Source organism: Mustela putorius, unplaced genomic scaffold, assembly GCF_011764305.1.
Source record: "Mustela putorius furo isolate JIRA1106 unplaced genomic scaffold, ASM1176430v1.1 tig00001501_pilon_pilon_pilon, whole genome shotgun sequence".
NCBI classification, from domain to species: Eukaryota; Metazoa; Chordata; class Mammalia; order Carnivora; family Mustelidae; genus Mustela; species Mustela putorius.
The window spans coordinates 82003-107947 of record NW_025421769.1 but is presented as its reverse complement, the minus strand read 5'-3'; the positions used below and the strand labels follow the sequence as shown (position 1 = coordinate 107947).

The 25945-nt window shown below is 43.7% G+C and overlaps 3 protein-coding genes across 3 annotated transcripts in view; 1 reads left to right on the top strand and 2 right to left on the bottom strand.

Annotated features, from left to right (window-relative positions):
* LOC123394119 (ral guanine nucleotide dissociation stimulator-like) overlaps positions 1-25945 on the bottom strand; it is a 153818-nt gene that overhangs the window by 106534 nt on the left and 21339 nt on the right. The gene's annotated exons all lie outside the window — the stretch shown is intronic.
* The window catches only part of LOC123394121 (ligand of Numb protein X 2-like), a gene marked incomplete at its 5' end in the record, with an annotated part of 105917 nt that overhangs the window by 69954 nt on the left and 10018 nt on the right, over positions 1-25945 (bottom strand). Inside the window, 7 exon segments of the mRNA XM_045087803.1 lie at positions 10543-10683; positions 14383-14490; positions 14492-14755; positions 20040-20239; positions 21462-21709; positions 23460-23525; positions 24646-24670. Of these exon segments, the coding sequence (XP_044943738.1) occupies positions 10543-10683; positions 14383-14490; positions 14492-14755; positions 20040-20239; positions 21462-21709; positions 23460-23525; positions 24646-24670 (1052 nt within the window).
* Positions 6862-7887, top strand: LOC123394122 (ral guanine nucleotide dissociation stimulator-like). The gene is made up of 2 exons (XM_045087804.1): positions 6862-7127; positions 7378-7887. Exons 1-2 carry the CDS (start codon positions 6881-6883, stop codon positions 7674-7676), a joined length of 546 nt encoding a protein of 181 aa, XP_044943739.1. The 5' UTR covers positions 6862-6880; the 3' UTR covers positions 7677-7887.

Sequence of the window (25945 nt, the reverse complement as noted above, 5' to 3'; positions counted from 1 at the left end):
TATTTGGCAGACAGAGATCTCAGGCAGAGTTCTGGTGAGCCCCGACATGGGGCTCGATTCCAGGACCCTGGGATCAGGACCTGAGCTGAAGGCAGAGGCTTTAACCCACTGAGCCACCCAGGCCGCCCCACCGATCATGCATTTTTAATGTTTCTTTCTTCTCATTTGTTCCCCCTGTCAAGGAGTTGACATACTTTCTTTATTCTCTAATTTCATCTTTTAGTTTTGAAAAAAAGATATACTTGATTTCTGTGATTTTTGGGTTATCTGAGAGAGCAAGAGAGAGAGTATGAGAGGGGAGAGGTCAGAGGGAGCAGCAGACTCCCTGCCGAGCAGGGAGCCTGATGTGGGACCTGGGACTCCAGGATCATGACTTGAGCCGAAGGCAGTTCCTTAACCAACTGAGACACCCAGGTGCCCCACCTTTAAAACTCTTAAGCCCATGTAGGGACGCCTACGTAGCTCAGCCTCTTAGGCATCTGCCTTCGGCTCAGGCCATGATACTGGGGACCTGGGATTGAGTCCTGCATCAAGCTGCTTGCTCAGCCCAGAGCCCACTTCTTCCTCTGCCTGCTGCTCCCCCTGCTTGTGCGCTCTCACACTCTTGCTGAGAAATAAATAAATTAATAAATAAATGAAATCTTTAAAAAAGCCAAACTCTTAAGCACGTGTAACTTATGTCTGAACTGAGTCTATTACCCACTTAGAGCACAAAATGAGAATCTCAGAATCCTAATGCTATGTACCTTCAGTTGTTCTAACAATGTGCATTATCATGTCATTCCAACTTGTCACTAACATCTCTCGAAATGGCTTTTTCGTGGGTTTTACAGCTAATGGTGATTCAGATTTCCCGACATGTTGGCTAACTACTTACCCACCGGGCTCCTTGTTTCCCACTCACTCCTGCAGGTCTGACTTCCGGTGCTGAAATAATCCTTCAGTTGTCCTTCCAGTAGCTGTGGTGGAGGAACCATTTCTCCATCCTTATGTCAAAAAATGTTTCTCTAGCACCTTAAATCCTGGGCATAATCCACAGGTACGAAATTCTGGTGTACAGTCCATTTCTTCATTGCAACCAGAATGGCGAGATGTGTGAGACTTTGTGGATGGAATAAGGTGGTGTCTGGGCCCAGCTTGCTTCCCAGAGCAGAAAGCCGGGACCTAGCTTCCTGGTTTTCAGCCTTCCTCCCTAACTGATGTCTGGGAACTCGGAAGCATTCGGGCCCCAGCTGGTCTTCTGGGGACCCCCGGGATCCTGAGATCATGCTGTCACACCTGGGATATCGCCCCGCTTCACCGCTTGAACACTTTTAAGCCAGGAATGTCCCCCAGAGGGGAAGACCCCTAAGTCTTTCAATCATGCACCTGGTTGTCCATAGAAACTTTGCAGTAGGCCCCTTCAGGTAGGTGCCTGCCCTCGGCTGTATCCATAGCTGTATCACACTCACAACTGGTTCCCATCCAGGCCCCTCGGGCTCTGAAGCTGCGGCAGGCACCACAGTGGGAGCTAGAGGTAGCTCTTGAGGTGGTTCAGCATCTTCTTCTGTGGTTGGGGCTGTCGGTCCAAGAAGAGAAAGTATCAACCCAATGATTGACTTTTCATGTCCCTCCTAAATCAAGGAAAATTTCCCCACCATTCAATGTTCTCTGAGTCCAGGAAGCAATCCCTAGAGGGTCTCCCCTGATAGCAGGTCATGGGCACAGGGATCTGAGGCAACTCCTTACTCCCGGCCCACCAGATGACAGAGGGCCAGCTCTGGGCGGCCTCGGCTGTTCCCTGCACAGGTCTATATCAGCCACCCCCTGTCCTCCTCAGATCAGCATCTCTCTGGTTCTCCTCCCTCTACCCCTCCCCCTGCTTGTGCTCTTTTCCCTCTAATAAATAAATAAAATCCTAAAATAATACATAAAAGATTGAGCATCAAAGTGAACCTTGAGGCCTTCAAGACCTGGCCGGAAACGCCCTCCTGTGTGTATTTCCTTGTCATCTTTCCTCTTGTGCTGATGGCATCAGAGGTGCATGTCATCCCAAGGAGGGAGAAGGCCGATGGGGGAGAGACTCTGGGCTCCTGAAGAACACAGAAAGGATTTCAGTCTCCAATCTGAAGATCCACTCAGCACTGTCATGGGGGTGACCTCTGTGGTCACAGGCTACCAAAACCTGGGGAGTTACATGGTCATTCAGCGTAATGTAATATAGCTCCGTACAGCATGTTGAAATGACCAAGTTCACTTGAATAGTGATCAGCCGAAAACCTTTAAAGAGGACCAAAGAGGCACCTGGCTTCCTCAGGCACTAGGATCCTTGATCTCAGGGTTATGAGTTCGAGGCCAACAGCAGTCACAGTTAACTTAAAAATAAAACAAAAGGCTTACACAGGACTAAAATCAGTGAGGCTCAAACAACGGAGCTGGTCTGTGCTGGGACGGATCCTGTCTCCCGCTCATTCAGCCACTGGGTACGTGCGCACTCAGATGGTGCCAGGGCTTATCAGCCCAGCAGGTTCTCCTCGTGAGAGCTCAGGGTCTAGAGCAGAAGATGGACAAACAAGAAACCAAAATGTGAACGGGAAAAGTGATGGCTCCACAGCAAAAGAGCAAGGGACACAACTAAGGCCCGAACTCCACCCGGTGAGGGGTATGACAAGGCTGTGCTGAGATGACACGGAAAATTCCTGCGGGAGGAAAAGAAGGAGACAGCCCTGCACAAATGCGAGTGCATTCCACCTGGCGGAGGGCACCATGGAGCAGAGGACTGGAGGTTAGAAAGGGGGCCAGGGTGGCCAGAGAAGATGAGGAGGGACCAGAGTGGGAGGGGAGGAGGGCCAGGGCCCGGGAAGTTGGTCAGTATCAGTGCCCTTCTCACTGGGCTGTGTGACCGCACTTCCCCACACTCAGTGGCTGAACCAACAAATGCTGCCTCGTGGTCTCAGGGGATCAGGAATCCAGCAGTGCTCTGCTGGGGGCTCCTGCCAGAGTCTCTCCTTAAACTGGGCTGCTGACAACACCAAGGGAGGACCTGCTTCACCGAGAACCTGAGCGCACTCAGGGGCATGGGCCAGATACAGCCCATCTCAAAGACCTGACTTCTGTCTTTTGTGGGCTCACAGGGCTGGGCCACGGGCATATGTCTGGGTCATGGTTCCACCTAGGGTCTTGTGCTCCAGTATGAATATTGTAGAGAGAACATGGATCCGAGTCAACATGGGGCTGGGCAATGAGTTTTCGAACGAAATCTCAGAAGGGCCTTTGGGTCACGTTGCCACGTTCTGTGTCATGGAAGTGAATCACCAAGTCCAGACCACACTCTGGGGAGGGGTCACACAAACATGTCTACAGAGGAGTTGGGCAACCAATGGAGCCCCCGAAGGGAGACTGTAAAGATCCCAGAAGGGTCCAGGCCTTGCCCAGAATCAGACTGGTTGGGATGCTTAGCAGGCTTGAACCCAGCTCTTTGAGTATCCTCAAAGTTGGGGTCCTGGATGCAACCTAGCCATTCACTGGGGGCTCTGGAAAAGTTTTTCTGGAAGGAAGTGGCTGTTGGCCTGGAAATGTTATCAGGCTGAGGGTGATCATTGGTCTCCTAGACAGGAGACATATGCCCAGTTTCTTGTCTGAGGAGGATCCCGGGTCATGGCGACCCACTGGATGGACCCCTATCTGCATCACACCCTTTGGATAGGAGAGAATGGCCTGCATCCCGGGACAGGCGGTCTCTAGGGCTAAGGGTACATTCTGACCATCAAGGGCCAAGACTCCAGTCCCTTCTTTAGGGTTTGCATTGAAAATGCAAAGCCTAAGACCTTGGGAAGCTATTACCCAGCCCTCTGTAAGTGGGGCTGTCCTCTTCTGGGACTCCAGAATGTGAGCACCGATGAACACATGTGTGCACACAGGAGCTTGTGTGCTGGTGCACACAAACACACACACCCCAGGAGGGACTGTGGGGTGGGATCTGATTAGTAGCAGATTCAAAGAAGTTGACAGGAGGGAGGAAATTGGGTGGGAGGTATTTCCTACATGTGACAGCACTCCTTTAACATCATAGCTATTATCCAACCTATGCCTGTGGACATCTGATAGAAAGACATGCTGGATTCATCCATATTTGGCAAGAAGACCATCCCTGTCTGCCACAATGTCTTCTCTAGGGTCTGAACCAGGTAAGAATAGAGACTTGTGTCTGAAACCAGGTGTGTTTGCAAGCTGGGGCCCTGGCTGCTCCCAGACCTTCCCTGGGGGACTGTGGAGAGGGGTGTGTTGGGGTCACTGTGTACAGATAAGATGTGTCCTTACATGCAGAAGGGGGAAGAGGAGATGGCAGACGGGAGCACTGTTCGTGTAGGGATCCAACCAGGAGTGGGCCCTGATAGGGCATCTCAGGAAGTGATGTCACTGCCTGGATCACAAAGGCCTTCAGAACTTGGAACCCCTGCAACCAGGCAGCCAGTCTAGTCCAGTAGCAGGGTTACTGGACTCAGGACCTTGACACAGAAAGATGTTTTCCTGTTGTGTACCTAGTTTCCGGGGCTCTGGGTACCAGAACCCCCAAGAAAATGACTTGTTCCCATGCTGCAGACATTGGCTAAAACCACCCCCCCAATGCCGCAGGATCTTTCGAGGGAGACGCCATAAGGTACTTACTACTGAGGAGACTAGGCGATGCCTCCCTCCAACCATCCTAGGGAAGCCCCATCCCTTCCTCTGGAGTTTGAGGGGAGGAGGGATATGTGGGGGTTCCTGCCCATGGGCTGGAGGAGGGTGAGCACAGTGGATACCCTGGTGATCCCTTCTTGTTCACACCAATGTCAGGGTGGGCAGGGTGCACAGGGGATTCCTGAGGTGACTCTGAGCTGTGCCAGAGCACATCCAAGGCCCTGAAGCTGGGCCACGTTTCTCTCCTTGGGGGAGGGCTCTGCCACCTGGGCTGTGGTGTGTCTGGAATGGAGCGCCCTGGGTCTGAACACTAGCAAACGCCTCCAGACAGGGCTCTAAGGCCTCCTGCCTGGCTGCCGGGCACTGTCTTTACAGAACGCCCCAGAGGACATGGTGCAGGAGGTGACCGAGGAGATTGCCTGCTCTCCTTCCTCCAAGGAAAAGAAGCCTCACACGACCAAGAGAGTCTGGCGCTGGCTCAGGGTGAGTGCAGGTGCTGGGGAGACCCGACACCGGGGCGCCCATACAGCACCAAGGGCCCCACTTCCTAGAAGCCAGCCTGGCCTCCTAGAGTCCTGTACTCCCGTGAATCTGCATCCCATCTCTTCCCCAAACTGGCCCACATGGTCCTGCCCACGCCTTGGACAGAAGCACTGCCATTGTCCACATACTTATAGGTGTATCATTAAAGAGACTTTAGACCAGGTCTCATCCCGTTGATTTAGACTCCTTTTGCCCTGGCCAAGGCATTTTTCTAACTCGTGCTCCCAAGTGCCCCCACTGGCCCAACAGTCCTTCCTCAGCTTCTGCAAGTCTTGCAAATCATCATTTGCAAGAGTTAATTGGGAGACTTTGATCCAAATGGACATGGGGCCCATGGTACTCTGTCTCTTGCTCTGCGCTTTGGTATTGATGGAACACATTGTTGCCCCCCCCCAAGGAATAGGAACAGGGCCCTCTCTGCACTGCACTGCACGGCAGTCATGAAGGCCAGTCATTGATCACAGCCATGGAGCCCTTTACTGCGGCAGGACTGGATGTAATCCCTTTCTCTGGCCAAGGCACAGTGCTGCATCCTACAGCCTCTGTTCCTTCTTATCCTAAGCCCCCTCGCCTTAAACATCTCTGTGTACTCGTCTCAAGAATGGGATATGTTGGGTGCCGGGGTGGCACAGGGGTTTCAGCCTCTACCTGCAGCTCAGGTCATGGGTCGTGGGTATCACAGTCCTGGGATCGAGGCCCACGTCGGGGGCGTGGGGTCCTCTGCTCAGCAGGGAGCCTGCTTCCCCCTTTATGTCTGGCTGCCTCTCTGCCTACTTGTGACCTCTCTCTCTATCAAATAAATAAATAACAAGTCTTTCAAAAAAATAAAAAGAGTGGGCTATGTTATCAGAAATCACAGGATCCATGCCACTCATGCAGGGACGTGCTATCCACACTCCGCTCACAAAGGGACCTCAGATATTAGCAAGTTCAGACATCATTTCTTTCAATTCTTTGTATGGGGTAGGTGCGTGAGCACTGTGGGAGAGCAGAGGGGCATGGAGGACAGCTTCAACCCCTGAGTGGGTCATGCTCCATCCCTGCCCCCTCCCAGCCCTCTCTCTGCCCCAATTCTGGGACCCAGAACGCAGGATTTAGGAAGCATCGCACAGCAGTCTGTTGCCACCTGCACTCGGTGCTCAGAGGGGGCTCAGGGAGAGTGGTGACCCAGTAGAGCCCAGGGAGCAGCAGGCATCCCACACCCTGTGGGAGGTGAGTGTCAGTGGAAACAGACCCACTCTCATGGCACCTAGTGACGGGGCAGAGGAGGTAACGGTGGAGGTATGGGGAGGGTCCTGGGAAGGCCTGGCTAGAGACAGAGTCCCTTTGTTCCCTCCTCGGTTGGATCTTCACTGAGCAGAGGCGAGTGCAGTGAGGGTAATTAAGAGGTCAGACACCACCCCTCCCCAGGCACAAGCAGTTGAATTCAAGTGGCTCGTGGGCAAGGAGACAGACTGAGGAGTGTGACCAGCTCCCCTAAGAAGTCCAGAAATGCCCACGCCATTGACCAAGGACTCCCACTCCTAGCGGCTTTTGGCCAGCCTGCCGTGTGGGAGTAGGCCTTTCTCGGGCAGGACTGCCTGGTCGCAGGTGGACAAGGAGTCCGACTGGTCTTAGACAGGAGCTGACAGCCCAGGGCCCCAGGTTCCCACATAGGTTCCCTGGGATTTTGGTTTGGATGCGTACCCTGTCCTCTGACTTCTCTGCCTCCATGTCTGTCCCCAGGGCCGTCTATGCCATCCTTAACACCTGGGTGGAAAAGTATCCAGGGGATTTTGTGCAGCCTCCGGAGTTTCCCAGCTTGCATACGCTGCTGGCCTACCTGCAGGTCAATGTGCCGGGCTCGGACCTGCAGCGCCGTGCCCAGCTTCTGCTGCCAGAAAGGCAGTGCGCTCCCAGAAAGACCATGGAGCCAGAGGCTGGGGGTGAGGAGGACTGGGGGTGACTGGTGTGGGCCTGAGGCAAGGCAGGGTGGGCCACCCTGAGGAAGCCTCTGTAGATTGTAATTGGGCTGAAGAGAGTGAATCGTCTCAGATCCCTGTCCCCATGGGCTTCCGCCGGGGACACCTTCCGGGGGCTGGGTCTTGAACGCAGGCCATGCTGAGTGGTGGGGAAAGGGAAAGGCAAAAGAGAAGTCAATCAAGCTGATGATGCTTTCTCTTCTCGGAGCTACAGCACCGGCCCCAGAGCGAGATCAGGATGTGTCTCGGGAAGTTGTTCCAGCAGCCACTCTGGCACCTGCTGCACCTCTAAGGCCTGAGCTGGCCCCCGCCATCCCTGCTATGGCTGCTCACTATGGGTTAGGAAGACCAGTGCCCCCCCCTGACCCATTGGGGCCAGGGCAGATGGTCGTCAGGGCCCTCGTTCACTTCTCTGCCACGGAAGAGCCACCAGGCCTTTTGACTTTCCTGGATGACCAGCAGGGTCCTGCCACCGAGCTGCCGCCCCCTGCCTCAGTGGAGCAAGCAGGCTAGGCCCCCAAGCTGCCGCCCCCTGCCTCCATGGAGCAAGCAGGCTCGGCCCCCGAGCAGCAGCTTGTGCTGGCTGCAGCTCCAGAGCATGACTGGAGCATGACATCATTTCCTTCTTTATCGTATTTGTTTTCTGTGTTCACCTCTATAATTACTTCATAGATGTTATTTATTAAATAAAGTAGAATTTGAGTTTATATAACATTTTACTCGCATCCTTTGCAGTGGGATATGGAGGTCTCATTAGGTCCATCCAGAGTTTTGCACAACCATGTCATTCTACAACGTTTCCTCACAGAGACACCCGCGCTCCTACTCGCTCACTGCTCTGTCCCTCCCCCAGTCCCTGCAACCACTGCTCTTCTCTCTGTCTCGGCCACTTCACCTCAACTTGGATTTTCCTCTGCCTGGAAAACTACAATATGGCCTTCTGTGTGTGTCTGCAGAACATAAGAGTGATTCCCCTCTTTTCAAACTTTTTTAGAGACGATATAGGTATTTTCGTTTTTGTGAATCTTCTGCCAAAACAAACAATGAAACAGCACAACACAAAACAAATAACTCTTTTGTCTGGTACACCGCCAGCTAACTGCATAGAAAGACCCTCCCTTTTGAGAAAGAGCAGAGTTCCTACCCTGTGTGGTGTGCGACGTGCTGGAAAGAGCCGCCGGTACCCACAGAGCAGTGGCCCTCCCAATACCTGGTTGTGTATACTGGTCTGCACACAACACACAACCTCAAGAAGTCCACAGAATTGTGAGCTTGGACTGATAGATACCGTTTTGATACAGGTAGACTCCCCAAATAGATTTCATATTCCCGTGTACTGTTCATCTGAAATATCATTGTTCTTTGTGATTCACCTGAAAATGCTCCGCCCTGGGGACAGACATTGAGGCAGAGAAGTCAGAGGACAGGGTACGCATCCAAACCAAAATCCCAAGGAACCCAAGTGGGAACCTGGGTCCTGGGCTGCCAGCTCCTGTCCGAGCCCAGTGAGACTCCTTGTCCACCTGCTACCTGGCAGTCCTGCCCAAGACAGGCCTGCTCCCACACGGCAGGCTGGCCAAAAGCCACTAGGAGTGGGAGTCCTTGATCAATGGGCTGAGCATTTCTGGACTTCTTAGGGGAGCTGGACACCCAGAACACCAGGTAACAAGAACAAAAGGAGCGCCAGCACGGCCTGGCCACCAGCAGTGGTGTGCACATGCTCGGCTCCTGCGCCAGCTGAGGAGACCACTTCTCCCCCCCTGGTGGGTACCGGGCCTTTCTGACATGCTGGGTTTCAAGTGACACGGTCAGTGTATCAGGCTGAGTACTCAAGAGGATAAATGAGTTCCCTCTGCTGGCTGAGCCCTCACCATTAGGTAGAACGGCCATGGTTTCATAGAAACCATTCCAATCTATGCCTACAGGGCCTTGAGATACGAATTCTGTCTGTTTCAGTTTCAGGCCTTTTTGGTCTTTTTCACTACCACAAGGACAAGTCAGTAAGTTAGATGATAGACAAATGAATTCCATTCATCCTGGATTTTTCTGCTATTTTTTACGTGAAAGTACTTTTAAAATATATATATATATATATATATATATATATATATCATATATAGCACATAGCACTATACGAATGCTAGTTATTACAAATTACATCCAAATGAAGCTAGATGTCTCAGAAACTGGCATTCTTATTGTTTATTTTTATTTTAAAAAATCAGTCATTTTCCTACTTGGCTCAGAATCAGAAAGTTTCATCATAGTTCAGTTTTAGGATTCCTCTAAAGTGATCTAGAAACAAAGACAGTAATACACATTCTTCCAACTTCAATACCGAAGTATATACAACACTCATCAGGAGCTGAAACACTTTCATGAGCAGACAATGACCAACTACAGAATGTCCTGGTGGGTTACAGTCCCGAAGGTGGTGAGAAGACCTACTCTCGGACACCAGTGGTTTGGCTGAAAGAGTCTCTCATGTCCAATGAAAACTGAGTTCTGACATCCTGCCTTTTTAGACAGAGTTAACAAGATTAAGAAAGGTGTTTTAGAAAAGCTTTTCAAAACGCCCCACACTTTGACCTGTTTTTTCTAGTGAAAAATGCACACAAAGTCTAAGCATGTACACGTGTGGTAAATGACAGCTTTTCTAAAGCAAGAGCATGAACATCCAAATCTCATGGCTGGTCCTCTTGAGAACCTTCTTAATAGTCATGGACAGAATGGCTTTATTCATTTTTATAAACAGATACACCAAGTCTTTTTAGCTTAGTTTTTCCTATTAAATTTACCTTTAATAAGGTAAAGGGTTTATATTTTAAGAATGTTTTAATTTTTTAAAAAAATACAAAAAATCTTTTTTACAAACTCATGGCCCGGAGAACAAGACCTGAGCTGAGATCCAGAGTTGGATGCTTAACCGACTGAGCCACCTAGAGGCCCCTTAAATTTATCTTTTAAAATATAATAACCTAAGGAAAAAATTACCCTTTTCTTCTATAACTTGATATGCCATTGCCACTTTCATCTCTGACCAGGACCTTCCCCCTCACACCCTGGACAAATGAATTTACTATGTTCCATACTGAGAAATGTTGTCACTATTATTCCATGAAACTGCTGAAACGCTGTCAGTACCTTGGAAGCCCAAGCCACATGACCCACGACGGGGACCAGCTGGAGTCCTACTCATATTCACTGAAGGTGCCTGGCTGCTCTTCAGTAGCCTGGGCTGCCTCCTCAACAGTCTGGACCTCAAGTGCTTTCAGGACAATAGCAGGGGAAGCGGTGCTGACTTTTAGCATAGCCACCAGTTTGTAACAAGGATTCCCTGAGGGCAGATGAATGAAAACATGCAAACTCAAGGCCTCACCTTGTGTGAGCTGGGTCTGTTGTGGTACAGCGGCTGTGCATGGTGCTGGCTGCTACTCTGAGCTCCTGCGTCCTGAACAGGGTTACCAGGCTGGGATTTCCCCGGCCTAGCAATTGTTAAATCCACCCTGTCGCCACTAGCCTGGAGAAAACACACATATATAATCACCAGTCATTAATGATGCTTCTCACTTAAAAAAATTATAGGGAGGGTCATTTTCAATACACTTATCATCGCTGTATCAGAGCCTCACCTGAGTGGGGACTCAAGGCCCATGCTGGCAGTGGGGCAGATGAGGGAGTTCATTTCAGGAGCTAATACTTTAAAACTTCTGCAGGTAAAAGAGCCACACACAGACCTCTTGGGTAAACCTTCCCTAATCCTGGAAATACCAAGGATATAACCAAAGCAAAGCCTGGGTTCTGATCTCCCCATGATTTCTTGAAGGGTAACTGTCTTTTTATACTTCCCTCCCCTGCAAAACTGGCCTTGGCACTGAGAGAAAGAGAGCAAAGAAGATAAAAGGACGAACGGATTCAAAACTGGATTACAATCCTTTGTGATTTCTGAAATAAATTCCAAGATGGCTACTTTGAGAGTGATAATAAATGAAACTACGTGTAGCTCTGTTTCCACACACTACAGCTTCGAATCGAAAATAGGGATCAGCTTAAACAGTCCTGAAAAGAATGATAACAAAGGTCCTGTAAAACAGGATTAGTATTTATATACATTACAAATTGTGTGCCTATATATGCCATATGTGCACTCACACATAAATGTAATTTTATTTTATTTTATTTTTTTAAAGATTTTATTTATTTATTTGACAGACAGAGATCACAAGTAGGGAGAGAGGCAGGCAGGCAGAGAGAAAGACGGAGAAGCAGGCTCCCTGCCGAGCAGAGAGCCCGATGTGGGGCTCGATCCCAGGACCTGAGATCATGACCCGAGCTGAAGGCAGAGACTTTAACCCAATGAGCCAACCAAGCGCCCCATAAATGTAATTTTAGAGGTGATGACAACCACGTTAAATTTAGAGGTCCATTATCTGTATTTATAGATCTAGATCTGAAACACAGATTCATATTTATTATACTTTTTAAAGCTATTCTATCTTTGCTTTTAACATACAGGCCTGGTCTACTTGATGCTGATTCTTGGTCATGACTACAACTTTCCAAGTTTACTATCATTGCTATGGGAAAATTTGACAGCCTGCTTTCAAGAAGCTGTGCTGGAAAGTACAACCCTCCCCCATGACTGCAGTCAGTAATGTTAAGAAAGCACTCCAGTTTCAGTTCTCAAGTTGGAAAAGGAGTGAAAACCATAATTTCAAAAAAAATGATTTTATTTATTTATTTGAGAGTGAAAGCGAGAGAGCAGGGTGGAGGGGCAAAGGAAGAGGGAGAAGCCGACTCCTCGCAGAGCAGAGAGCCCGATGTAGGATCTGAGCCGAAGGCAGATGCTGAACCACGGAGCCACCCAAGTGCCTGTGAGTGATAACCAATTTTAAGGCCCTATTAAAGTCACTTACTTATTCAAGTATTTCATTAAACTAGTTTCAGACAATTCTTCAAATAACTGAAAGAATAACACTTCTCATGTGACCAGAGTCTGGGGATTTGATCTAACAGGTAATTCCAAAGTAGAACGCTTACAATCCAGATATTTGAGATTCTGACACTTCCGAGTATTAGATCACACGGTGTGAGGGGTGAGAGGCCCCTCTGTGATCTCATTTCAATATTAAGAATTGTTTGCTTTACTGCCTAACCCTCACCACTACCAAATACTCTATAACCAGTAATTTAGCTTTATGGGAAGACCCCTGCTCATGCAAACCGATTAACAAACAAATCCCTGATCTTTTTTGATTTCTTAAAAGACAAAATTCTGGGTGTGTGATGGAAGTGGACATATAAGCTTTAAACGATGGGCCAACATTTGGCTTTAGGCCAACTGCCTATCTAACACTTCAGGGTTTCAAGCACAACAAAAGAATTCTGGTAAAGTCAAGATTTTTAAAATTGCAGGATGCCTAAATGACAATACCTGTATTTCATAAAATAGTGGCATGCCCTTTTGCTGGGAGTATATACTGGTATGATCTTTCTAGAGGGAAGTTAAGCAAAATGTCTTAAACTTGAAAACAAAACATTAAAGTCTGTTGACAGGGGAGTGTTTACATAAGTTTTAGCACAACACGTCTACTATACAGCTATATCATGTGCATCTATTTTCAGGGTAAGAAGTCCACAGCATACAGCTGACGTAAAGAAAGGGTGGCAAACTCAGAATTACTAAGCTGACTGCATGTCTAAGTACCTACGTAAATAGGTACCTATTTATTTGTAGGCATATACAGAAAAATGTTTGTAACGATGTTCTTCAAAACTTTAATGTCACTATCTTACGGACTTTAGGCTGACAGTGATTTTGACTTCCTTCTTCATTTTCTGTATTTTGCCTTCCTTAGTCTCCTTTTCAGACATGGAATACATGCTGTTCTCAGAATCCAAAACATTAAGATGTTTTTCACAAAGAAACAACTTGAGCAATATATTATATTTGGTATCATATATAAGTATCTGTATTCAATTTTTTTAAACCTCAAGAATGGGACAAGAGACCAATGCCTGAATCTCCCTCCTAATGCAAGATGGCTACCGGGTGTGTGTGTTCCCATAGTTATAATGAACCAAACATTTGTGAAAAGGAGTAACTTAACTGGGATTTAAATTTGGGTTTTCTTATACAGTACTTAAATCTTCATTGTTAATTCTGTTTACTATACACATTTCCCAGTGACAATCAACCTACTTTAATTCCTGATGCTGGATTATGTTACTGCTCTGTTTCCTTTATGTCAGAGTGTTTTCTTGTGCTTACTTAAAACAAAACAAAATAAAACACCATACACATCTTTGTTTCACCCCTAGACTGTAGGAGATACCCATATCATTAAATGCTCTGGTAGGTTATAGAACCAGAAGGCCTGGCCTGGATTATTTTCTACTTTTTCTATCTTATTTTTTTAAAAAATTTTTAAAGCTGTTTTCTTTTTATAAGATTTTATTTATTATGTATTTATTTATTTATTTGACAGAGAGCAAGAGAAGGAACACAAGCAGAGGGAGTGGAAGAGGGAGAAGCAGATTCCTGGCTGAGCAGAGAGCCCCGATGTAAAACTGGATGCCAGGACCCTGGGATCATGCCTGAGCCGAAGGCAGATGCTTAATGACTGAGCCACCCAGGTGCCCCTCTACTTTACCTACTTTAATGTTCTTATTGAAAATTTTTTTTCTCTAATAATAACCATCTTTACTTCACAGGGATACTGTAAGAACACAAGTTATAATGTGTTTGAAATGCTCTGAATGCTTTATAAAAAGGGCACTACAGAGATAATGAGTTCTTCTCAATAAAAATTGATTTTCCCCACTTGTATGGAGGTGAAGCGGAGAGTGAACGTTACAAGAGCAGGGAAGTCACAACTTTGAACCACAGCTCCTTCAAGCTTTGCTTGTCTCACCTGTTAAATGTGGACATAAATGTGTTTTTTATGTGTGGGCTTAGGTGGAGCCCATGGAGCAAATGAAAAACCCATGTGAAAATATAGAGCCTTCACTCTATAAAGAGCAAGGCTAAATGTTCACAGGGATACAGTTTTCCGGACAGGATTTTATCTGTAATGATAAAATCATCTCTTGTGCATTTTGAAGGATTTGGGGAGCCATGTTTGATTTCCCCCATGAAATATCAAATATCCCTCAGGTTCTCATGTTACGAAAACATCGACATAAAGGCTGAGCACGTGGAATGAATATCCGCGTGTACCTGAATGATCTGGGCGGCAAGCTCAGGGGTTCCGAGCTTCAGGTCGTGTCCATTGATGGCGAGCACTCGGTCACTGCTGCTCAGCCTTCCATCCTGTGCAGCCAGCCAGGCCCTCTTCCAACAGATCAAGGATAAAAACACCTGGTTCATCGGTCCTTCGAATGAGTTTAATGCCAAGTTGTTCACCAGAGTCCCATTTGTGAAAGACTATGTGGAAGACCTCTTCCCGGGGAGAGCTACTGTCGGGGTGGCTGTAGGTCCGGCCCCCAAAGCACCGCTCTCGCAGCACGGTCAGGTGCAGCATGGAACAGGGCTGGGAAAGGGCAGCTCTGGCATAGTTGGGAGACACATTGCTGGTGTTACAGTTGTTGACCTGGAAGAAAAGAATTATGACCGAGGTGGGACAATCTTTTATCCTCTCAACTGGAAAACATTTATATGCCATTTCCAAAAGAAACGGACTTTGGAAAATGATATATAGTCATTATTTACAAAGAAAAGCCCTCTGAAGATGTTTTAAAATGCACAGTTCCTAAGCTTCACTCACAATGACTAGCACGAAGTAGAGAATGGCAGTTAGGATCTCAGGCTTCAGCGAGGGTGCTGAATCAGAGTCCCTGGTCCTACCAGTAGCGGGATGTCTGAGTGTGTCCCCTGAGTGGTGAGATGGGTTTACTCTCCACTTCACGGGACCAGGAGGAGAATGCAGAGACAGCAGCAGCATGTGGCAAGTGCCAACAAAATACTAGTTCTAGTGGAACAGAAACTGAAGTTCTACTGGATTGATGTGGCTTTTCCAAATGAAAAACACCTACCCTGGAAAAAATACACTGAGTTTTAATCTAAGAAAAGGGACAGATTCTAGATACACAACCTGATCTCAGTTCAGTCATTTTTACTTTAAAGAAAAGCAGGTAATTACAGTTTCACTCTGTTTAGCACTCAAGTGTAACATCTATCTGATACAACAAGCTTAACTCAGTACTCACAGAAAACTTACTTACTAAACCTTATGGCCCTGAAAAGAGTATAGTGACTGATCCTGGGACAGGAACAGGACTAAGAAAATACACCCAGCTTCAGTTATTCACCTAGTTAGAGGAAGAGGTTGGCGCAACTCTGAGTGTTTATCACAATTAGAATTCCTCTCCTCATCTGTCTGCACCAACAGCAAGCAGGATATCGACATTCTCTTGGATGTGTTATGTGGCACAGGCTCTGGGTTAAGTGCTTGTGATTACCCAAAGCCTTCAATCTTTTTCACGTGAGTCTATCTTAAGGAAAGCCTTCCCCCTTCCTACTCATCTCGGGATGACAGTTTTGAGCACCACTAACTTGAATTTTATTGATTTGGGCCTGTGGACATCTTTTAAAATTCAGGCATCAAAAGCCATAGATCTCACACATAAACTTGTTCTTCGCCCAATTTTGCAACATTTGTGCATTTGGTTGCCATCCAGATCCTTGATGAAAAAGTTGAGTAACATAGGGTCAAGAACAGAACTTTAAGGCAGCTTCTAAAAAACCAGCCTGACGTGGATTTGTTAGTCAAAACTCATCATTTCTGGTTATTCCGCTAAAAAGCCACTTATCTCTAGGTTCTTATTTTTCCGTCTTAAATTCACATCTATCACAAATGACTTTACAAACATCTGGCTGGAATCCAGCGCCAGCCACGTGCGACTATGTAGCCTCACACCATTTTTGTGACATGGGTTGTGGAATATCCTACAATCAGAGATTTTCCCTTCACAAAAGTGTGGTTGCCAGTGAAACACAGAGAAAGCAGAGACCAAATAAAATACTGTTGCTAGATGTTGTAGAAATAGCACCAACAGAGTAAACTTTACCACATCTTTAGCTAAATATATTTTGTACCAATGCAGTCCACGCATGACTGCAATTATTTTCCTTCAAAGCCAAAAGTGATGGGACACCTAGGTGGCTCAGTTGGTTAAGCAGCTGCCTTCGGCTCAGGTCATGATCCCAGCATCCTGGGATCGAGTCCCGAATCGGGCTCCTTTCTCAGCAGGGAGTCTGCTTCTCCCTCGGCCTCTGCCAGTGCTTGCTCTCTCTCCCTCTCTCTCACTCTCTGATAAATAAATAAAATCTAAAAGTAAAATAAAATAAAATAAAGTAATATCAATTAAAAAAAAAGGAATATATCACTGACGACTCAGATCACACTGTAAATTCGTACTCTTAGTCATGTTCTGAAATTTGTATTATTTTTAATAGTAATACTGATGTAATCTCTTACACTATTTTATTCTTCAAACTGCTCAAAATGCTGCACTGTGAAAGGCCCTGAGGGTATATGGTTCTCCTTTTCAAATAGGTTATTTAATAGAATAACATGGATGTGTGGGTATATTTATAAAACACACACACACACACACACACACACTTAATCAGTGTGGGAAAACCAAAGCCACCCACTGTTACTACATCTAGTTTGCTAAACTAACAACACAGGCTAGCTAGCCCTTTGGTCAGTAAATAAACCATCTTAACAACTCCAAGGTCTTTCAAATTGGCTCACGGTATTATTTATGCAGCTCACAAAAAGTGGAAGATAACCAGGTAGTAAAAATATACTAAGGAGCCTTCTTTCCAAGTCTTTCCTTTTGAATGGCCATAAATGCTACTCTGTATTTGGGCAAGTAGTGTGGCTTTACTTACTTCCTCCAGCATACCAGCCAAAGGCCAATGAGAAGTCAGGCCCACAAGAGGAGAGACCCTTTGTGAATTCAATAATCAGGTTATGTGCTCATAGTTTTTGTATCAATTTGAAATAATTAAACTGCATTTAAGATTGCCATTACTAGGGTTATTAATATGTATGCCTCCATAAATAATAATACTGCACTGGAATGTCTACAATGCTGATTTATAGCTTTGAGTTAATTCCCCAAATTATAGCCAGTATTTCAGATAATTAGCTTTTTATTTGAGATATACAGATTCAGTTATGTTATTAAACAATTCTCCAAAGCAGACGAGTAAAAAAGCCTGTAGATGAAATATATTAGCAAACAAAACCCTATAGCAAACAAAAGTATATATTAAATATATTTTATACATTTTTATATTTTTGCTAATATATTAGCAAACTATATATTATAGCAAACAGAAGTATATATTAAATATATTTTATACATTTTTATATTTTTGCTAATATATTAGCAAACTATATATTAAATATATTAGTAAATCTGAGGTTACAGACTTAACCTCAATTATACTCAAAGAAATGCAAATAAGAACAAAGCATTTGTTTTTACCTTGAAAATTTAGAAAAAGCGTGAGAAATATGTAAAATAAAAATATGTAAAAAATATGAAATATGTAAAAAGAAAAATATGTAAAAAATTTAATATCCAAAGCTGGCACACTGCTGGTAGCAAAGAACAAAAGATGAAAATAAATGTATACTCAATTATAGCTAGAAAGGCCAGAGTGGAAAAGTAAAGAACACTGTGTAAGCTGCAAAAAAGGGCAATCTGGTTCTTTTTGTCTTGGCCACAAAGGTGTCAAAATGTCAAAACCAGCTACAAGAGTTCCTCCACGGAGAATCAGTTCAGGAGCTGGGGTAGAAGGAATACAGGGTAAGGTGTCCAGAGAGCTGTGCCAACCTCATGCAACCAGAGTACTACTAATATCATAAAGGACAGAAAACACAGGAATGCGGTAAATAGCTAGCTATGGTAGGATCAGAAACTGGATTTTACATAAGCTGGATTAGTTGTGCTTCCTGTATTCTCCTATTGCCTCTTCGGATTTAGTCAAGACAAAACACTGAAAGTTCAGTCTGTGTCAGCCAGGCCAAGTGCAATGAAGGAGGGGTTTTGGGCCCAAGTGTCGAAGTGGAAATCACAAACTACAAGAGGCAGAATACGGATGGGCGTGGAAACCAAAGCCAGGAACCCCCAGTGGAAAGGTCAATCCTTGCTGCTCTTGGAGCCTAGTTTGTCTGTCTTCCCCTCTGGACATTTCTCTTGAAGAAGAACTAAAAATCTTAGAGGTTCTAAGTTTTGTTTTAATGAAGAAGACAGCTATGCCCAACAGGATATCATAACCAAATCCACTCTTTTATTGACTCAGCAAGTATGTCCTGGGTATCGACTCCAGGCACAGCTCTGTGAGAAGCCTGTCCCATAGTACGTAATAATGGCGGCTGCCATCCCCAAAGGAAGACACTGCATTTGAATAACTCTCTGTGACCAATTATGCATTCAGTGGTGAAGAGAAGGAATGTCTTCAGCACTTAGTATGAGAAGGGGTCTGAATGGGTGAAAATGGCAGGGCAGGGCTTTCTGGATGAAGGTGGGGAAGCTGTAGCACAATGGGGACAGGCTGGAACGTGGAGGGAAGCAAGGAGACTGCTATGTCTGGCTTTTCTGCTACATTATACATTCTATGAGGGCAGGGCTTGCTTTTTGCTCTTAATTATACCCTCAGCTCTGACCACCATGCCTATGATGTTTCAGTAATACACCGATGGCTACAGCTGAAAGAAAAAGCAAGGGTGAAGGCTGAGGGGACAGGTTGTGTAAGAGTCCACAGAGGACCCGGACTGTTAGATTAATCAGTATGGACTTGATTCTCTGGTCCAATCTTCCCAGGGAAAGCAGAGTCACAGATGAATTAACCTGACAATGGTCGTACCAGATTTCAGAGCAGAGTAGGATGGCGGAGTATTGATTCTACTGGGTTAGATGTGAAGCAGTGAAGGCACAGACCAGAGAGGTGGCAGGGAAAAGGGAAGGGGTGAATACCAACAGACCGTGGGGAAGGACCCAGCAGTGAAATTGAGGAGGCAAGAGTCCTTGAGCTTGGGTTCCTAGAAGACATCTTTTCTCATTCATGCCTATTTCTGCTCTCCTAAATATCCATTCTTTTAGCTTCAAGTACCACTTACACTAGTATGGGTCATATATCCAGGTCAATTTTCACATACACTCTAGAATTCACATGAACAGTGGAATTCTGGCCATCTCACGCTCATCAGTATGCCCTCTAACACAATATCATCTTGCCCGAAGCTAGTTCATTTGTTGGAGTAGCTATTTCTCTTTAAAGAGAAGAGGGAGAGGGTAGCACCAAGGATTAGTGCAGAGTCAGGCTGTTTGTGGACAAGAGTGCATTTGAGAGCCAAAAAGAGGTGGTCATGATTTCTGAATTCTATCTTAAATTCAATGCTATAAGTTTTAAGTAACTTGTGCTGTGTGACCTGTCTTTTCTAGATTATAGTAATCCGTGTAGAGAAGGATGAATCAGACAACGAAGGTCACTGATGGATGGTACCCTGGGACTAGGGATACAGACAATGGGACAAGAGAATTTAGCAGTGAAGGTTGCCCCAAAATAGCCAACCATGGAGTACAAGCCAGGAGGAATCCAGCTGGCCTGGAGAGCCACGCACTGAGGCACATGTGGGATCAAATTTAAGATGGGGGTAAAAATACATTCCATGAGTCTGGGGGAAATCGGAGAAATTATAGATAAATTCTGATCTGTTTTTTGCATAAAAAAAAACAGTAAAACTTACCTTTTTATAAGTCAGATTCCACAGTACCCTAATTTCCTAAGTTTTAAATTGATGAATAAGAGCAAAAAAAGAGGCAAGTTAACAAAATAATTTAAAAAATTGATACCTGAAGAATTGGGTCTCCAGCAAGAAGTCTTCCATCTTTGGCGATCACCGCATCCCGACAGACTTCCTGGATAACAATGTTGATCAGTGGCCTTTCATTGCCTCCCACAATGCTAATTCCTAGCTGAATATAAAGATCAGCCCGGTGAATTTCAATTGTAGTAATAATGCATTCCGGAAAACTAACCTGCTGCTGCGTAGCTGCCAAGTTAAAAATGAGAGGGAGAAAAATAGAAAGAAAAACGTTTTATATTTTGATTATCTTCACGTAAGTAAGTTATCGTCTATCATTAGTGATGACCTTACGTTAATAGATGATTCATAACAAAGCAATACCACGGGATAAGAAAAACAGAATGACCAAAACACCAATAGATAAGATTAGGAAAACACTTCCTCTTCGAAAGGTGAATAATCAACAAATAACTACTATGCATCAGATCACTAGGGACCACATAGTGATCTGATAAAGAAATATACAGACAATATCATCTTGTCCTAATTGATCAGAGAAACTCTGACCCATGAAACAGCTGTAAACAGTGCAAGGCAGTACATATGAAATAAAAAAGACAAACTCTGTGACATACAATCACCGTAGAGGTTGACAAAATAACCACATTAAGCAAGAAGAGGAGGGTCTTGATCTGAGTAGGAGGAGATAGAAGAATTGTTATAGCCATGGCTGGGAAAAATGGGATTTGTAGAAAAATTGGAATTTTCATAAGATATAAACCTATTTAAAAGTAAGACAAAGGACCAACTACAAAGATATGCCCAAGATGTATGACTAGAGGTTTTCTGCCTGTTTCCTGGTGGGTCATGTAGACAGATCAGTGGCTGCTACCAGAGGACAGCAATAGTCAGACACATGGACTTGGGAGTCAGATACATACCTAGCCATTTCGTGGCTCTCAGACTTTGACCAATGACTCCCTGACTAAATTCCCTCATCATTAAAAAAAAAGCCAGTATTGGTACAAGCATTTAATAAGTTAATATATGTAAAGTGCCTGGCACAGTGCTGACACAGAATAAGCACGTAGGCTGAGGTATTATTTTTGTTCTTCTTGATGCTGTGGATTTCTTAGTCAAGAAGCAATAGGCTTCAAAACAAACAAACAAAAGAAGCCTGCTGATGACCAGTGAATTTGTGGACTACAACAGAAGAGGGGGAGGGGGAAGGATAAGCCTCAAGGTAAGACTCGCTTTCTGTTTCTAAACGGCAAACTGTTAGACTTGTACACTTAAAGGGTGAATATGTGATACGTGAAGCATATCTCAGTAAAATTATTTGTTGAAGAGGAAAAACAACAACAACAACAACACCCCATGGAGGGAAAGTAATAGGGAGTACTGAGAAGAAAGGAAATATCTGATTTGAAAACAGATGAAAAGCAAAAGCAAGGTGAAGAGCACATACTGTCAGTGGCCGTGTTCTCCTCCAAGGCGGGGTTGTCCAGGCCAGGCTCCTCAGGCCACGGGGGCAGAGACGCTGATATCAAGCTGCACTCAGCAGGTGCTGTGCCTGTCCTTGAACAGTCCGTTTCGAGGGATAAAGTACCTGGAAGATCTATTACAGTGGTTCCATTTTCATTCTCAATCTCTGTCTGAGCTTTATCAGTTTTCCTCCTTTCTAGGGCAAGTCTCCGATGAGAAGCTCCAGGACATCTAGAGAGAGAGCATTAGGGGGTTCCCAGATGATTTGAAAGGAAAAATGATTGACAGCTTGTGCCCCAACAACAGAATAGCCACTGCTTCATTGCCAAACTCACCTAGAGGTAATCCACTTGTGGTATGTAATTCTGATTTTAACCTCTGCTCAAACTAAGTTCCTAACACACTGTATAGCAAACTTAAAACAGGCGTTGGCATAAATAGTGGCTTCGTGCACGTCTCAAAAAATACTTCAATAAAAACCTGTATTCGGATACATACTAGTCCCAGAAATACACCAGCACAGTAGACGTTACCCTGCAAATACTATTCTGAGATCCTGATTGCATAACCCCCTTTTCACAGGGATAGCTTAACTCCTTAACAGGAGTGGAAACAGCAATCTTCTTCCACAATGTGCTCCTGCATCCAGACTTGGACCCTGAGTGACACTGTTCCTTTCCAATCTCAGGGCCAAGGGTACACATTCATTAATTAGTGAGAAGCAATACATGTGAGGCTCTGCCACTTGCAGAAAAGCAGAGCAAAGGCTCAAGAGGCTGCGTATGGTGGGTGGCGGTCTTATGTCTAGGACTGCAGACTTCATTCAATGATAGTGTTTTTTAAAATCTCAAATTTCATGAAAAATCAAGTATAGGATAAATTTATTGAAAACTGGAAGCTATCCCTTAGCTGTAAAAGTAATGAATTTCCCCTCACAAACCAAAGATAAGTTGTGGGTTTCAAGTTCTTGCAAAAGATTGCTCTGGAATTTCTTTATTTATATTTTTCTCATTCCTGGTTTCCTCATCACCTTATTAAGAGGACAAAGGATTTCCCTTCTGCACTGTTGTGCCGCACTCCAGGAAATGTTCCTGCAAGGACCTGACAAGTAACTTGGAATATTGTATCACTGAGAAAAACGATTTTTGTCAAGTAAGTAGATTGCATGAGAAATGCATTTTAAAACTCTTTCATTCAATAAAAAAATGGTGACAAAAAGTGGATCATAAAACAATACTTGAGATTAAAACTATAGGGAAAGATTCAATTCCCCAAATGCATATCACACACTGGTATCCATATGCGTAACAGCCAGTCTTCGATGGAGAAACAGACTAGGAACAGGGTTTGGGAAGGAAACATAAGCAGAATGTGCACAGCTGGGAAAGGGCCTAGCTAACAACTACAAAATCCTAAAAACTAAGTAACTGTAAAGCCCCTCTTATCTTATCCAAGAATAAATTTTTTTTCTGTTCTTTACTTTACCTGAGCACTTTCTGTTTTCAACTTGTCAATACTGAGGGTGTTCCTCTGTAATCCACTGGCAGCCAGTGACAGAAGCTGGTTCAGAGTTTTAATATCCTCTTGTACTTTACGCATGGCTTTTGAAGACATTCTACTAATTTCTTCCTGTACCTGTTTCTGTTCCTTCACAAATTTCCTAAAAAGATACATAAAACTGAGTTCCAAAAAAATACACCTTTGGTTTCCTATAGGAAAAAAGCATATTTACTATAGGCTGGTCAGAGTCCTAGTGTTTTTTAAAAAGGAAATATTAAAAATTCATCCACAGTTCACATGCTTTTTTTCAGATTGACAATAAAAGAATTTTAATTCCCATTATTCTGCTTTGTTTATAAAAATATTAAAATTTTTACCAACGCCCAAGTTAAAATGTTTAAGAGGAAGAAGAGATGTTCCCCTTAAAATGGATTCTAACATTCTTCAACATGATATATCTAATTACATTTGACACACTTACTGGAGGTTTTCAACATCCTGGCAGATGACAGGAGGGAGATTTTCATCCTTCAGTGCTTTACTATCGCTGAGAAAAATGCCACAGATAGATTAAATCCATTGAGGTTCTAAAAAGCTGACAGCTGAGTTCCACTACGGAAGTGTTAAAGGGGAGGAGGTAAAACAAATATTCCCCATTTATAGCTCTTATGGTTGATTTCAAATCTCTTTATAAAAAAATGTTGTTTCCTGACCTTTACAATAGTTTTAACAATTCATCTGACGGGGAGATTTCTCTTCTAAAAGGACTGGCACCTATCAGAAGTACACATAAATGCATCTGACCAAATGTTCAAGAAAAAAAATTAGAAAATACAAGAGATTAAATATTGAACTATGTTCCCCTGGCTCAAAAACTCTATGACTGACCTTTTATTTCGTTCAAAAATATTAAAGCATTCATTAAAGAAAGTCTACAAACTTCTCATAATGAGATTCTCATTATATTTTACTTCATTTTTAGAATTTCAATTTATTCTTCAACAAAATAAAACCTAGGGATAGACTAAGGGAATCATAAATATTTAATGAGAATAGGAAGAGGTGAAATGTGGCATGCTGTAATGGAATTAGGAGTTAAAATTCAGTCACAGATATGCTACTACTTCCTTGATAGAACCTGAAGCAAACCTCAGTCTCCTACAGCTTTCTCATTTATGAAATAGGGCTAAAGTCTACAGAAGATATTTTGGAGGCATGAACTTGATCATTTATTTACAAATGTTTTATCTAATGTAATACAAATTAGGCGAGAAATGTAAGTGCTAGTAAAAATAGTGATCTTCAAACCTATCTGATGTATATTATAGATAGAGGCTTTTCTCCCTCTTCATCATCAGAAAATAAATGGGACTGGTATAGTAGTTTATATAGAAAAGGTATATATACCTAAAACTGAGCATAAAGTATTCCAGAAAGCATTGCTTATAAACTTTCCTAATGACTAAAAATTAAAGATCTGACCTTCCAAAATCTTTCCAGAGCATATGTTTATTATTTTACTTTTTAGACAAACACTGATTCAAAGAATTTTTCTTCTACATGTCTATATAGTTTTTCTTTTAGTTCTGATGAGACCACCTGCCTATAAATTAACAAATAAAAAATTCTTCAAATAAAATACTTTAAAAGTTAAATTGTAAACCTACTCTGGTCTTGTTCCTGTTTTATCACCTAGAAAATTCAAGAAGCTTTATGTAAAAACAGGTCATTTAACAATGTATTCCAAATTCAAGTTTTAATTTAACACAAACGTAGGTATAAACAGAAACTTCTAAGCATTTTTCGGACAGCCTCGTAGACATCATGTGAGGTCACTTGTCACAAACTCCAAACAACATACTATGGGGACATGTTTGTATACACATAAACAGATAGTTACGTAGCTGATTTGTATCTCTTTCTTTCAAGGGCAAGATTCTTCCTCTTTCAAATATCTTCTATGAAAAATATTCTTGCTTGGCACAGTTGACCTCCTGCAAGTTCTACTGGATGCTTTCTTAGTTTCTATCAGTTTAGAATACTAAAATATGTCAGACTACCTGGATGTCTCTAAATATTTTACAAGAGCAGCAATTTTTTAAGATGATGTTTTTAATGTGTGCAGATAGATCAACAGCTTTCTCATGAACACTTATTTAGTGGTTATCATTATTAGTGTATGTCTAAAAGTAGAAAAGTAAAAATGCTCCGTCAGCAAAATGCAGTGACTCACTTTCTGCTTTTCCAGAATTTACTTCACACTGCAAAATAAGACCTGCTTAATGAAGAAAATACAGGAACACACAAAACTTCATACCATCACAGAACCTTAATGGTTCTTCTTTCAACCCGTTTTGGCACTTACACACACATTTTTAAACGTGATCGGGATGACCATAAGTTATGTGCACATATTTTCTCAGGATGTTGAAATTAAGTCTTTTTCATGTCACTTAACATGGTTTTAAATGACCACAGAATACTGATGACATAGCTGTATCAGAACCTTTATGCCCAACCCTCTTCTTAACATATACGCCTTTACTATATAAACAATGCTGCTACAGTGAATGCCTTTATCTCCAAATACTTGTGCATGACTTTATTTGTATTCCGCAAAAAGAGGAATTTATAGGTCAAAGATTACATCAAGGAAAACCTATGTATTATCAACTGATCCTTTAAAACAACTGTTCCAATTTATCTTCCCACCTACTACGAATAAGTAATTTTTCCGACACACCATCAACAACAATGGACATTTTTCTGAAACAATCACTGCCAGTACATAGCTGAGAAATGCCACTTCATTATCATCTAAATTCATATTTCTGACAGTACTAAGTAAAACATTTCAAATATTAATTAGACAAGTCTATTTCTCCTTGAGTGAATGGTCTATTCAGGCTATTTGAGGTATATCTGAGGTATGTTTCTCACTGACTTCTCAGAGCTATTTCAACATGA